Raw genomic sequence first — 16718 nt, forward strand, 5'->3', positions numbered from 1 at the left:
ACCTGGCCAGATTTAAAGCACGCACAAAAGTCTCATACACCGTAATCACAGAGATTATGTATGCAGATGATTTGTGCTTTGTGACTGAGTCCCCGGAAGGCATGCAAAAGCTTATGTCCAGTTTCGACGAGTCTTGTTGCAGATTTGGGTTCAAGATCAGTGTCAAGAAGACTGAGGTGATGTCGTTAGACGTTCTCAGTCCACAGGCACTGGTCGTCAAGCTCGGTGAGGACCAGCTGAAGCAAGTGGACAAGTTCCGTTACCTGGGGAGTACATTAACAGCTAAGTGTGACCTTGATGCCGAAATTAATAGCAGAATTGGGGCTGCAGCTGCTGCTTTCGGCAAGTTAGACCACAAGGTCCTTAGTTCACATGATTTAAAACTGGCTACAAAGATATCCGTGTATATGGCTGTCGTGCTGCCTAACCTTCTTTACTCTGCTGAAACGTGGACTGTTTATCGCCGGCATATTCGCATGTTGGATCGATTCCATCTCAGATGCCTACGCAAGATACTGAAGATCCGATGGTCTGATCGTGTCCGGAATACCGAAGTTCTGCGTAGAGCAAATGTGGGTGGAATTGAGGTATACCTCATGCGCCGTCAGCTTCGGTGGAGCGGTCACGTTTCGCGAATGAACAACCAGCGTGTGGCTAAGCGCATCTTTTACTCTGAGCTTGAGGAAGGCAAGCGGAAACAGGGCGGCCAATTCCTCAGGTACAAGGATGTGCTTAAACGGCACATGAAAAAGTGTCGTATAGAGCCCTCGCGATGGGAACAGCAGGCAGCCGTACGCACTGAATGGCGGAGTAAAATAAATACTACGGTAATGGACTTCGAACATCAACGGCGCTCAGAGCTAGATTCCAAGCGCGATGAAATAAAAGCCCGACCACCTGCGGCAATACAATATAACTATATTAATGGTGTGCTCACGTGTCCGCAGTGTCCACGAACATTTGCCAACAAGATCGGCTACGTCAGCCATTGGCGAGCACATCTGAGACAGCAACGGACTTGAAAGCAGTCGCCGTGGCCGTATCGGCCGTGGAGTCATTATTATTAACCAACAATAAAAGGCTCAAAGGGTTAAAAAGAAGGTTAAGAAAAAAAAACCACCCCCTTTCTTCCCGTGGGTGTCGTAGAAGGCGACTATGGGATATGGGTTAAATTGTGGCGTAGGCGAGAGGCTGGCAACCTGTCACTGCAATGTTTCGTTGTCTTTCAACCCCTTATTTGCCAAGAGTGGCACTGAAGCTTTAGTAGTTTCATGTGTTCTGCCTACCCCTTTATGGGATACAGGCGTGATTGTATGTTGTTGTTATGTATGTAAGAAAAATAAACAAAGATACAATTGTAATTTGTATTTATAAGTCCTTTACCTTCAGACAATAGGTTTAACGAATAGGTAAGGCACTAGATACTTTTTGAATTTAGTAAAAGGCCACCTTGTATGTCTGCAGAATGAGTAAGTCACATCACAGAAATAATAACGGCACAAATCAACTCGGAATTCACAACAAAGGCCGATCGCAGATTATCTGCGCCCACGCACGCACAATGCGAGTCAATTAAGAGCCAAGTTTATACGTTTGCAGATGATCTATGCTCGGAAAAAGGTGGGACCATACGCTGCGGGACAGCGACAGGAAATAGTAAATGTTTATGATAATAAGGATCTTGGCTGAAGCTTTTAGGGTCGGTGGAACCAAACCGAATAATCCGTGTAGAGCTTTCGTTAATTTTTTGTATGGGAATTTCCATATCGTCACTACTTAAAAAAAACTTGTATCTTCGACTGTCAATGAAAAGAAAATTGTAGTATGTATGGAATGCATGTAGACTTACTGCGTTTTAACTTTGAGGAGCAGCGTGAGATACGAGATTTTTTCAAAGTAGTGACGATATACTTCTACTGCGTTACGTTGATGTGTTTGTTAACTGTGGTTGATTCAACTGGCCTTTAGTCTGTTTTCAAGAAGTATTTTTATAGGTATTTTTTGCAATAGGTACCTACTCGTGAAATCCTTAAAAAAGAGATTTTCCTTGTCTCTCTTAACCCGAGTGAAGCAAGGCAAACAATTTTCCAAGTCCACGTAATAGCCATTAGCCCAAGGTGTCAAGTCAGGCTTCCATCACCTACAAACTACAAGAATCCAGCATAATATGACCTTCAACTCACCAGAATATATACTGGTTTAGGGCTCAAGTTATAATAGATATAGGATAATGTTTCTGTCTTATTTCCTATTGCATCCACAGCACGTCGCAGTGACTCACGAGTGTTCCCACGGAACAATGGTCCTGCCTCCCACTCTAGCCTTGGCAGTGTGAGAGGAACAGGTAGGTTCCATCACAATTGACACGAGCCTTGGTTTGAAAAGTTAAGTGTGCTCTTTTGTTTATGTTGGCCCACACGAAGTAGGTATTTTAGTGTACAATTCCACAACAAAGTCAACTGTGTCTATAGAGTAGGTATCTACAGTGCATCCACACAAAGACTCACATAAATAAATAAGAATACTCACATATCACTTCTAAACTTTATGTCGAAGCCCTAAGGTTCACGAAAGATAATAATTATGTGCTGTCACTGTTCAGTGTTGGTGTTACATAGGTACATTGATGGTCTCACGACCTAGTTGTCTGCGGAGACAAAATACAAAGGGATGTCGCCAAGGCTGGCTATTCAATTCTAATGGCGATGTTTAAGGAATGCATGGGACTGTTTAGCGTGGTAAGAAGCTTTGACTGTTCTAGTACCACGAGGATTATCTCATGACCTCCGTAGAGGATTGGCAATTTGGCATCCGCTAAATCGCAAAATATACCGCCGGATCAGCATCTCAATGTCACAGTATAAAGCAGTAATAACTCTTCTAACAAACTTCACTCCGCGCGGTGTGTCGAAAACTACTCTCCATATGCACCGAATACATGCGAAACTGGTAAGTATTGGGCTGGACAGTCGGGGCCGCGTTCGCGCGCTGTGTTGACGTGTTGAGTTCGGGAGAAAATGACGTCAGCACCGAAGACATATTTTCGTTACTGTAGTGTTTATGGGTGTATGGAGAACAGTTCTCAAAATGCGGAAATGTCAGAATGTTCTTTAGAATTCCTAGACACCCAGAAAAGTAAGTGGTTGTTATATTTTTGCAGTGTTAGGTACATTATTGCTTACGTAAATGGCGTAAAAGTGAGATTTAAAGCTAGAATGACACATTAAAATCAATAAGGATTTAATCTGTAACGACATTTAGGTAGATGCTGCGATCTATCTAGCTTGAAAGTTTGGTACCTACTTAAATATTATGCAAACATCTATTCAAACATTTTATGTAAATACGATTTCGTCAGTATTTAAGAAACAAACGCGTACTTGAATCTTTATTAGATAAAAAGGTAGAAAGAGCGTTGGTACTAGCATAGCGCCATACACAGTTACTACGAGTAGGACAGTAGCACAGGGTACAACCCTGCGTGACCTTGCGCAGTAGTTACGACCGCGTCGCCGCTGCCGGAGATTAACTACTGATTTATCCTTATACTGTGTCAATGTGCTGACCGCGATCATCGAACACATTGGAGCCCCTAGATGGGGGCAATAACTAAGATTCCTGACCTTTAGCACAACTTGCCTTATCGCGCGCGAGTCCATACATCAAGCGCGACTTCAAGTATGGACTCGCGCGCGACAAGGCAAGTTGTGCTAGAGGGTCCTGCTGGTTTCAGAACCTGTCCTATACCTAGTTAAAGATTTCAATTGTTGATGTTTCATGGTTCATAATGAAAAATAAGCAACAGTTTGACTGTCTGTGTCACACCTATACAGAAGAGCGATAGAGAGGGATAATTGCACTACGGAGAGTCAACGATTGTTATTCTTGGCTAGAGGGCCCGTAGTAAGAGCTAGTCAAGGGCGTCATCAGGAGGCGCAGCTGGATTATAAAACATTGCAAAACTATATGACCTTCGTCCTCCCCTCCGCTAGGCCTTCAGCGAAACCAACTTGCCCCGTCTGGCCCATCGACTGCTGCATCCTTTCAGGAATTTAGAAGTATCTACAATCCACAAAATTCCAACAAGAATAGTTTCATAGGGTTAGGTACTTTGACTTAGTTAACACCATATCGGTATAAATATTTACAATTAAGTATTTCGCATAAGAAAATCAAAATGCTTCGCCTATTGTTTTATCCAATGACACATGAAAGTTTTAAGGACGCATATTATGCGCGTTGACTCATGATGACTCAGGCAGGCTTCTACCTACCTAGGTAGGAATCTGCGTGATGGCACCCACAATTTGCGAAGCAGGTGAAGGTTCGGAAGATTGATAGTCTGATTAATTACATCGCGTAGGCTAGGTAAGGCCGGGAAATGGTATAATTAGGTATAGTGTGCTTGCATCGCTGGTAATAGCCGTTATTGTGATGTTGTGACCCTGATTATGCATGTAGGTTTTTACTTGTAGCATGCTAAGTATATTTTTTTAATCTGATACCATATAGTGGACCTAGTGCCTTGATCAATTTGGTAGGAAGAAACCTGAAAGGTGACAGCCTCAATCGTGCCGTCGGAAACTTTTTAAATTGTCAAATTTTCATTTAGGTAGAACATTTTTGAAGTAAAACGACACTGCAGGAACCTAAAATTTCCTTCAATAAAAAATGTGGTTATTTTGAGCGCCAGCGAACGTTACGTGTGTGTTATTTAGTGGTAGTTTCTACCTACTTATGTTGGGTCGAATGGAACGTGACAAAATGTCACCGGTAGCGTACTGTAGTTATTATATGATATGTGCCAGAGAACCGACGACCACGTAAGCTTAACTCATATTAGGGTTCCGTAGTCAACTAGGAACCCTTATTATAGTTTCGCCATGTCTGTCTGTCTGTCTGTCCGTCCGTCCGTCCGTCCGCGGATAATCTGTGACCCCCCCCTTTTTTTTCATTCCAACCCCAACGTGTGATATATTGTTGGATAGGTATTTAAAAATGAATAAGGGTTTACTAAAATCGTTTTTTGATAATATTAATATTTTCGGAAATAATCGCTCATAAAGGAAAAAAAAGTGTGGGGGCCCTCTAACTTTTGAACCATATGTTGAAAAAATATGAAAAAAATCACAGAAGTAGAACTTTATAGGTTTAGTAGTTTTTGAGAAAAAAAATACGGAAAATTACGGAACCCTACACTGAGCGTGTCCCGACACGCTCTTGGCCGGTTTATATTTTTTTATGCAGGAGCATAAAAACCAGAAAATATTGGGATCTTTTAGAAAAATAGTAGCCGTATTTTCTGAAATTATAGGTTGTTTAAAAATAGTTAGACGTATAATTTAAGTAAGGCATTCAAACAGTCAAGTCAACGCAAGCTAAAAGATGTCTACTTTTGAACTAAAATTCAACTTGAATGTACATACATACATATAATCACGCCTGTATCCCATAAAGGGGTAGGCAGAGCACATGAACTACTAAGTCTCAGTGCCACTCTTGGCAAAAAGGGGTTGAAAGAAATCCAAATTGTGACATTGCAGTGACAGGTTGCCACTTTTTCACCCATATGGGTGAAATTGTGGCGTAAAACTGTGGGATATCCCACAGTCGACTTCTACGACACCCACATGAAGAAAGGGGGTGGTGAAATTCTTAACCCGTCACCACACAGGCAGGCTACTTGAATGTGTTGGGAAGAATAATATTATAATTAGGTACACTAATCTAATATGAAGATAAAATAAAACAAATTTTGCTACACAGAAGAATATATTTAGTCATAACATACATATTATTTTAAGTAATGTCATATTCACGAAATACATCGAACAGTAACAAGAGAAGCTGGTATCGAATTAAAAATATCCAAATACATAACAGCATATATTAAAATCTAACGCTAAAATTAAGCGGAGTCAGACATATTTAAACAAGATATTTTTAAAGTTTTTTTCAATTTTTTTGAATACTTCGTCAATAATACTAACTATGAAACTATACTGAAGGCTGATATTACATTCTTCCTCATAAATTGCTCTAAATACATAAATAAAGTTTAGATATGAAACTGAGAACTATTATATATCGTGAAGCTAATTATTTTTTGTCTTTTTCACGCAAAATGAAAACAAAAAAAGAAAACAAATGCCAATGAGTACAATATGGATCAATTTATCTGGGACTGAGGCACTGGTCCCACCGCGAGCTAGTAAGCTATGAGCTATCGGCTATAAAAACGAACAAAAGATAAGCACTCCCTCGTAAATAAAAGAGACACGGCGATGTTTATAGTTACTCGCCCAGCGGTGAGCTATCAATATCGCCGTGTCTCTTTTATTTGCACGGGAGTGCTTATCTTTTGTTCGTTTTTATAGCCGATAGCTCATAACTTACTAGCTCGCGGTGGGACCAGTGCCTGAGGCTGGTCCATCAAATGCAAGTAAGCGACGGGCTATCGGTGATAGAACGAACAAGAGTAATTTATAGTTCATCGCTCAGCGACGAACTACAACTCGCTCGCGCTCTGATCGGGTCTCTTTTACTTACACGGAAGCGACTATCTTTTGCTCGTTTGTAACGCCGATAGCTTAGCTTACTCGTGTTTTCATTAATATTATGTATTTCGATAAGATACATACACCGTATAGACAAATACTAGCTCCACGACATAAATGTTATTTTTTCTAATATGTATCTAAAAGCATTGATATTTAATAACAAGATCTTACCTATAATGATACAAATTTCGTGAAAAAGATCTGTTTTTAACATAGTTGCCGTACTTAAGAATATGTCAAGGCAAGGATTGTACATGGTGAGAAACGCTGTCAAAAGATACTTTTATATCTATTACACTTATACGTTATACATATAGGACATAATATAGTGATTCTAGTACACGAAGCGAGATATACTGAATTGCGTCTTGTATAGATATAATTCAAGTAGATACAGTACAATCAGCAGCTAAAGCGCCAATATATTTATATACCACATATTTTTTGTTGCTGTACGTAGGCGGTTGTTGACTAACATATTTTGTATCTGCAGAATAACTTTGCATATCTTTGTTAGGTTGGCAGTTGGCACTAGGTGACTAGATACACGTCAGTTACTATATGACTTAGTTTGTTTAATTCTGTGTGCTTACTGTATGTAAAACATATGAACCGATTTCAATATAGTAATCATAAAACTATTAAAGGCGCAATCCAGCATTTTCTTCTCGTGCTATATCTATACTACTATAATAAATAATCATGAACGTCACATTTAAAACAACAAATTTTGACACATTTAAAACTCTTTAACATTTGAAAACAATACGTATTTTAAGATCTTTCAAACAAAATAAACTCTCAAAAAATATAAAACCCGCTTGGCTCAAAGGAACTCAAGGGTCGTCGCAAACACGTGTGTGTCGACAATAACAATTTTATTTCGCCTCCTTCTAGAACTTGTCAAAAAAGAGTAGAAACGGAACGCCATCTTTTATCATAGCAACACTTACAGTTGTAGTGCGAAGAGGGTTTCCTTCGTATTTTTCCGGAAACGTTCGTATTTGTCATGCTAGTTTAGGTTTTTTTTCTTCTATTTGTGTATGCATTGTATAACTGTGTTTTTATACTGAAATAAATCCTATTCTATTTTATACATATTGTACTGAGACTGCCTGAAATAGCATGACACGTTCGTACGTTTCCGTCACAATACGAAGGCAAATCTTTTCGCACTACATCTGTACTTATTCTCAAGTATACAAGTGACTCAATACTTGCTACATGCAAATTGATTTTCATAGCCGGTGGTGCCCCTCCACTGCACTCTTTTTTGCCAAGCTCTCTAACTCTTCACATTCCCAATATCACTATGTGATGATAAGTACGTTGATTTTACACTAGGCGATCAGGTGTAGCAATGCGGTTAAATGGAAGACAGAAATCATAAAGGTAGATGGGCATTTTCAGCACTTGGATCCCCCCAATTAGCGTAAGTTGTTAACAAAAATTAACACGCTGTCAGCTTTGTGACGACAACTAAGTATAAAATCTGTCTAAAAATTTGATTTTTCACATTCTGAATGTAGATTATCGCTTAAAGTTTATGTAATTAACACAAAACCAATATTTTTATACAAATTTCATGCTTAATTATCGTCACAAAACTGACAGTGAGTTAATTTTAAATTTGCATGTTTTTGATGTATACCCTACTTTTTAAAACATTTATGAACCTCCTCCAGGTCTTTTATCCCTTATACATGTTTACTACCTATGTTATTTGATATATGATTGTGTGTGTTCTGAACAATAAATAAATAAATAAATTTTTGTTAACAACTTACGCTAATCGGGGGGTCCCAAATTCTGAAAATTCCCATATATGTTTTTTATTCGAGATAATATATATGCCCGGTAGATACTTAATTTTTAACTGACCGAGCATTAGCGAAGGTCTCCGATTCAGCGTAGACAAAAATGTATGCGAGGGATGATCCTTAATCGCGTGTGATTCTAGTGAAATTTTCTGAACAGGGCACATGTATTTTCAGTATGGGTAGATGATGTATGTGAAGTAGGGTTATTTAATAGTCAGTATTTTAAGGTTCAAATATAGTTATTTTTTCAAATTAGCATTTTTATTGCCCGAATCTTCTCTAGCGCGGATTCTATTAATACCTAATTTATTATTAAATAATTTTATTTTTCAGAGATTCATTTTCTCATATTTCAATTTCGTTGTATGCTGGCGCCGTGCTACTTGGCATACCTAATTAATTACTAATAATGTCATCCAAATCACCAATCATTAAAATTACATTAGTTATACATAATAGTTTGCTTTTAAAAAGCGATACAAGTGAAATGAAGTTAAAAATATATAATTTTAACAGGTATATGTATTCATCATTGCCTCATTGGTAGCAAACAAGCCTACACTACAGCCTGCCTGATGATATCACATTGCCAAACCTGATCAGTTGTGTCACAGCCTTCCTGAAGTCTTGATGGTAATAAAATTTGCCATGATTCTCTGTCCTGGTAAATAATCTGCGTATTCGTCAAATATTATACATTCAAATTATCTTTACTAGAATAGATTACAGTAAGAAACTTTTTGTTGCCTACTAGTAATCAATGTAAGTGTTCATAAAGTTTCAACTTCTGACTACTTTCGCGATAACAGAAAAAAAATCACGTTATATTTTAAATGTCAAATTTCTGATTGACCTTATTATCTTGAAACTCAGTGATTAAAATACCAGGACAGAGCAAAGCGTGAAAGGTGATAAAACTAAGAGGCGGGAATGATGGTCTCACTATAAGATACGATGGAATACATATCATAGAGGTTTGCTATAGTTTGCTCTTAATACTATATGCCTGCGTTCGCGTTGAAAAATAGTTGCAAATATAATGGAAATTAAAAATATGTCATTTGTAACCTTGAGAGGAAATCGAGATATGTAATACTATGAAAGGGATTAAATAAGAACTCATTTTTAAAATAAACTCATAAATATCAATTTTGTGCCATTGTGTGATGTGATGATGCATTTTATTAGCCGGGTTTACACTGTAGTAGTATTTTAAACAGCTGACTGAGGGCCGCCATTTTGCCGGGCAAATTGGCTCGGGCAAGGTAAACGTGCGCATGGGATGTTTTGCCTCGCGAGGGTGGTTACTCAGTGTGGACCCGGCTATTACTTTAAATATTTAAAAAATAAAAATATGTACTTTTCTGAACGCGAACGCAGTTCAACAATTTATTTAGTTGTTATAAGTTAGCCTCTTCTATTCGTTTCTCAGTCTCAGGGAATGTTTGTTGGTAAGTCTCTTCGTTGCCTTACAAAATATATTGTTTTTTCCACGACAAACTTTTATAAAGATTCATAAAAAATATTTAAAGAAATTATTTTCTTCCAATTCTCTTTCCAGAGTATTTTCCAACACCCATAATTATTATCATATTTACTTATAGCTATACGAAGCATTTAAATTTAAATAAATTGGCCCTAAGAGTCACATATCTAAAAGAATAATTTTTATTACAATAAGATTCCGTAGTATGGAAATTTTAATAAGGAATAACAGGATAATTTCGAATTTACAATAATTTAATTAAGGAAAGTCGAAATACGTTTCGATCGATATAAGTACCCCTTATCGTTTGATAATCTTTGATCACATCGTTTGTGCGTCACTATCATGAGTAGTGTTTTAATTAATTATTTAATACTCATTTAAATGGACAACAATTTAAATGTTCTTTGAGCTATGCTTTCCCAGTTTCTGCATTGGTTAGGTAACAAGCATCTTCAGTCTATAAAGGGTTATTTATTAGTTACGTTCCAACAAAACTCACTTACATTTTAATTCAGCATTGCGTATCATTTATTGCTGTATAGATATTTACGAGACTCGATACATTTCGTTGTGCGCAATGAAGGCGGCACAGAAGGTCCCAGCTCAGTAAAACACCTAATAAAATCTGAAATTACTCACATTGAGTCCCAAGACACCTATATTATAACTAGGTATTAACATTACACCAATAATGACAACCTTTATCTGGTGACTTAATTCTTTCCAGTTTTGAAGGAACTCAACTAAAAATAAAAATTCGTTTACAAATGCACGCAAGTTTAGGGACGGATGTTTATTCATATATTTTATTGAAAGTAATCTCTAATAAATAAAATGTTGTATTGCTTTTCGCAGTTCGATTTGATTGGTTAGAACAGCGCTTCTAATGCAAGTAAAATTGAGCTTTTATAAATACAAACGTGATATTTTTTTTGTTTTATTGTAGCGTAAACCGAGGATACTATGATTGACGGTATTGAGTGGTGGTTCCAAGCTGACAGTCGAGCAATTTGAATCCTAGACCACTATAGAACCTTTTCTCAGTAAGCGTCAAAGTGACGTCTATGGTAAATAAAGCACAGTGTCATTAAGATATGGTTCTAGTATGGCTTTGGCGTAACGTTTTCGGATGAATTACACTTACAATGGGGCTCTTTTCAAACAACAATTTTTGCTTCTTCTGTAACCACTTTCTTACAAATTAATTTTCTAGTTTCATTTCATACCAGAAGGGCCAACATTTAAAACTAGTCGAAGTAACCTTGGTTTACGGCATTAATAAAACTTTTACACCAGAAAGATAAACGTTAACACGAACATTGCTACTCTTTACTAATAATCAATGACATTTTTAAGCTTTTATAGCCCCTAATTATGCACTCTTGTCATGATTTCAATGTGTCTAATACATATGTTTTTTAAGTGCTATGATATCGAGGCTCTTATCATAAGGACGTGCTTGCGAATAATAATTTAAATTATAAACTCCTGTAGTCAATCTTTATATATTTGTTTTTAACATCAAATTGTATCAGCTGTTTTACACAAATAAATATAACGAATTTTTACACAGTCAGAACAATAAATAAAGTTATTTAATAAATTTAATAATACTTAAGTCGCAGATATTTTGTAAAAATATGATTATTGACGTTTAAAATACATACATACATACATACATACAATCACGCCTGTATCCCATAAAGGGGTAGGCAGAACACATGAAACTACTAAAGCTTCAGTGCCACTCTTGGCAAATAAGGGGTTGAAAGAAAACGAAACTGTGACGTTTAAAATAAGATGTTAAAAAATAAATCAGGTACGTAGTACTCAACGCAAGCACGTCCATGCCAGATGAAATGTCACTGATCAACCAATGATAAATGCTGCCACATGATCTTCTATTCTACCTGCATTTATTAAAAAGTTTACACTAAAATATTAATAGATACCTAAAACAGGGCTCATTTGCAATTTTGGAAATTCATGATCCTCTTTGCAATAGCAGTGGCACTTGTGTATAATAAAATAACTGTATTTAATACAGTCATGAGATTTTTTCTCTTAAAGCTACACAGTTGATATATTTTATATGTATTTGTAATACTTTTGTTTTGCGCAATGTTGGGCCCGCTGTGGTATTAATGTGTAGATATTTACAATATGCAGGCCTTTGACTAGATGTTTAGCCACACCAAAAGATTTAACAACAGTTTTATAAACATATACATTCACGTCGCTTTGGCTAATATGCGACCCCAATCTTACTTCATTTGCTTAATGATATCACAATCTGTTATTATCACACAACTCACCGAATCGTCTCGGTTGTTTGGGCAAGTCGGAGTTTGGCCCCTTTTGGCGTGATATCTCAATGTTAACATTGCATTATTACAACTACATGATAAATTCGCTATTTTGAGAGATGTTGCCAGTAAACATATCATTCGGCTTTTCTCAATGTTCTCTAAAACATGGTGAGAAGAGAAAAGTAGGTCTCGACAAAAATTGCGTCATGACGCTCTTATCTTTTGTATATATGCAGTGACAGTATTGAGCGTCCTTCCATCGATGCCTTGCGATTCTATCCCGACATTCCCGATTCGTATTATGAACATCGCATAGAATAACAACATTTAAGAATTGTTTCACAATTCGTGAACTAAACGTAGCAAATAAATAAGATACAAGAGTAGCTACGAAATATTAGTTTTAAAAGTAAACCGCAAATGCCACTGAAGAGAGCCGTACTTTTCCCTTTCCATCATGTCTAATAATTACGCTACAATTTCTAGAAACCTCTTTTGTTATAGAAATTACGAAAACTGTATTCAAAACTCGTCATTTTAAAGCTTTTGTTTCCTTTAGTCGAGGTGGGGACTGCTGCATGAATATGAAATGATCTCGAAAAATCAACCCTACATGGTGACTTTGAAGTTTATTCTTCGAGTATCTATTAAAGTTAGTGCATACCAATATTCACACAGCTTATACTTATTTTTATATACTTTCTATCACACATAAATTCGATTCTTAGGACCAGTGATTGAATACAGTTTATTATGTAAGTAGTTTGGTGACAATTGACTTTGTTCTTCTTATTCCTAAGTCATTTCGTATGTTAAACGCGTAATTTTCATTGAAAATCTAAGCTGTGTTGAATTTTCTCAGAAATTATACTAGTTATAAAAAGAAAATGTATCAGGAACTTTGTTTCATTTTCTAACTATGCAAAGATTGCTTTGTCTATGATTTTAAAGCGATTATCGATAATTTGTCCCTTTATAAGAGGTACATTTAAAGGACTGATTTAGGCCCTTGAGTATTAAGTATAAATTTCTTTATAAGACATTTAAATTTCAAAGCGCTCAGGAGAGCTTTTATACAGGTTGCATTTTTATTCACCACTATTTTTATTTTCATTTATTACAGGTACAAGTTGATGAAGCCCGCTCACACCGGATGCGTATGCGTTGACGTGAGTGCGCGTTGTGATATACATAATCTTATAAGAGATGGCACACCGCCTGCGTGACGTGTGCGTGGAGTCTATGCACACGCAGCTGGTGTGATGGCATTGAACAAATACCTTTAGTAATTTTCGTCGATCGCCAATATTCGAATTTTCGTCATTTTTGCTCACATTGCCAGGCTTCGATGTCACGTTGTTTGGCACTCTCATTTGTGAGAATGCAACCTGTATAAAATTATAAATAATAAGAAAAATAAAAACAAAACAGTGCACATGATATTAGAGTGGGTGAAATAATAGTTTATCATTTTTTGTTTATTTTTTAAGAGATAATACTAAAATATTGTTACATATATAAGCATAAATATATATAATTACGTTGATTCTATAACACTATACCTATAATAATGATTTATTTTATGTCCAAAATACATGGCATTGCCTCCCCTACATGATTTCATCATAATTTAAAAGGATTAAATGTACAGCGGGGCAAATCTTGACTGGGGGGGGGGGCATTATTACACTATGATGATGAGTTGTACAGTCAACTAATTGGAAAATAATGCAAACATAGTAAAACATGGAAAAACTGGACCAGTTACATTTGCCCCCACTAGATTTTGCCCCGCTGTACCTTATTAATTTTTTTATAACCTATTTTCGTGCAAAAGGAATGAAATACACATGATACATGCAACCTAATGGGGTCCTGTACAATACTGAATACATTACAGTAATAGTGACAGTCGAAACACCTATTTTGCACCTTAAATTTGTGGTAAAAAATGTGTGCCATTGTTAAGCTGCGTTTTCACTTAGTGTTGTGAACAGTTCTGTTCGAACATTCGTTCGTCCGTGCGCAGATGAAAACACTTGACTTCCATACATTTCGGTGCGCTAACAAACGAATGCTCGCTCAGAACTGTTCAGAACACTAAGTGAAAACACAGCTTTATAAAAACTTAGCCATCTAGACCGTCATTGATGTAATGCTGGGTTTACATATTAATAGAATTATTTATTAATATTTACATACTTTCAGAACGATGTTATCATAGGACCCCAGGAGGGAAAAGTACACAAATTCGTTATAATAAAATAAGTCTATGCTTATACTAAAGCTATTAATTTTAAGACAATATATTCGTTTATACTTTATAAGTTTTATAACTGATATATTGCTTGACCATTTTATATGTTTTTACCAAGATTGAATATTACGAGTAGATACTATTGACATTTGTGTCAATTGATGTAAAAAAAAAATACTGTAGCAACCCAATATTATATATCTGTGGCAATTTTGATAGAGTTAATTGTTATGAATATTACACAAATTTAAATCTATTTGATTTACACGTGATTTTTATATGAAGCTGATTTTAAGCTCTATTTCTTTGAAATCTATTTTAATTAAATAATATAGTTTTCATCACACACGCACTTTAAATGTGCTATTGCACGCAGGCGGAGCGTGAGTTATAGAAAAATCGTTCTCCCAAGGGAATAATGAAATTCTTTGTACCGTACTTAACTTTTTTACATCTATTTACATATTTATTACATTGCGAGTGTGATGAAAAACATTGTGTGTACTCGTAACTCGGGGAGTATGAATATTACTAACTCGAGTCTTTAAATCGCTCCGGCAAGCCGTCGCGATTTAACTTACTCTCGTTAGTAATATTCAACTTCCTCCCCTTGTTGCACAATGTACTATTATCATCCGTATCACTAAAAAATAAAGTAATCCATGAACGAAATACGTCCTTTCACGGCTTCAAATTTTTTAAAGTAAAATCATATTTTCGTGCCGTTTTGTTTATTCTAAGACATTGTATCTGAATGCACAAAGATTGAGCCAAAATTTTTATAGGTGTAGCGATCTTACTTTTTTTAAGTCAAAAAATTGGTGCAAATATCCATATTCACGGTACTGTGTGCTGAACGTGGTCTTCAAAAATATACGAGTAAGTAACGGGAGATTCCACACTAAACTGTTTAAAGCGCTTTATAAGGAAGGAGTATAGACTCAGTAATCTAACTTCGAATATTATACAATAGGTGCTCGTTTCAAATTTAAAACCATTAACGAACGCTCCATAATAAACATGCTTTATTTATAAAGTGCATTTTTTTGTTCGAAGTTGGATTACACAGTAAAAGTCGCAATGAAGCCCTATAATGCTGACAAGTAGCTTATACTGGCTATACGCTATAAGCCGAGACCTATATCGATATTTCTTTATATGTATAGTAGAGATGGGCCGAATACGGATATTCGGCCGAACATTCGGTTCAGCTGTTACCGAACCGAACATTCGGTTCCGTCATATTTTAAATCCTGGCTTAGAGTTAAAAACTTTTCAATGATTGGTAATGGGTACTAAGGCTCTTAATTTTCCTACAATTTAGTGCATAAGAAAATTTTGGCTTTTGTTTCTTAAGCTACGTTATTTTTATTTTTTTACATAATTATTGTAGGTACTTATATTTGAATTCGAATGCATTTTTAACTCCCTTCGGTGGTTCCTTAGAATGCTGAAATAGGATGTCATTATCCAATGAATTACGAAACAACTTACGCTATTTATTTACTTTGTTTATTAGGCAAATATTCGGCAATGTAACCGAACTATTCGGCCGAATACGAACATTGAAAAACTTAACGAATATGCCGGATACCGAATATTTACCGAATATTCGGCCCATCTCTAATGTATAGGTATACGTACTACTCGCGTTTAGGTCTCGCTTCGGTCGGTGAAAGACAACGGGAAACTGATAACGCGAGCTCAAGGGTTTTCGTCTCATCAGTTCGGTCGAGGGCAAAGTGTAGTGTGGGGTCTCCGGACGCGGTCACAGTAGAGCGAGACAATATATATGGTAGAACGAGACAGTAGTGATCGCTACACCTCCTTGTCGTATAGATAGGACAGAAGGCAGCTTACGTGACGCCGAGCGGGCGGCGCGCCTCGCGCAGCACGTAGGCGGCGCGCGCGGCCGGCGCGGCGCGCGCGCGCAGCGCGGGGTGCAGGCGCGCCCACGAGCACGGCTTCCACAGGAACTCCGTGTACTCGTTCACTTGCTGTGCAGAATACGAGACCGTTACGAGTTACATTATGTTTTCGGGAATATGTCAGTAAGGGATAAATTAAAGGTAAATAACCTAACCACAACATTAACATTTTGAAAAAAAAAACCCCGACATAGTGAACCGCTTTTCATGAAACATGGCTAAGAACACTTCCGACTAATTCAGCTTTCAAAACAAAAAAAAAACTACATCTAAATCGAATCATCCGTTCGGGAGCTATGATACCACAGACAGACACAGACACAGACAGAGAGACACGTCAAACTTATAACACCCC

The 16718-nt window shown here is 36.8% G+C and overlaps 1 protein-coding gene across 1 annotated transcript in view; it reads right to left on the bottom strand.

Moving 5' to 3' along the window:
* Positions 1–11565: 11565 nt before the first annotated feature.
* Positions 11566–16718, bottom strand: part of LOC125236908 — a 47484-nt gene continuing 42331 nt past the window's right edge. The window contains exons 12-13 of the mRNA XM_048143828.1: positions 16296–16432; positions 11566–13566 (exon numbers count right to left, since the gene is read on the bottom strand). Coding sequence (XP_047999785.1) covers positions 13548–13566; positions 16296–16432 — 156 coding nt within the window. The 3' untranslated portion in view covers positions 11566–13547. The remainder of the gene's footprint in view (positions 13567–16295; positions 16433–16718) is intronic.

This window comes from Leguminivora glycinivorella, chromosome 2, assembly GCF_023078275.1.
Source record: "Leguminivora glycinivorella isolate SPB_JAAS2020 chromosome 2, LegGlyc_1.1, whole genome shotgun sequence".
NCBI lineage: Eukaryota > Metazoa > Arthropoda > Insecta > Lepidoptera > Tortricidae > Leguminivora > Leguminivora glycinivorella.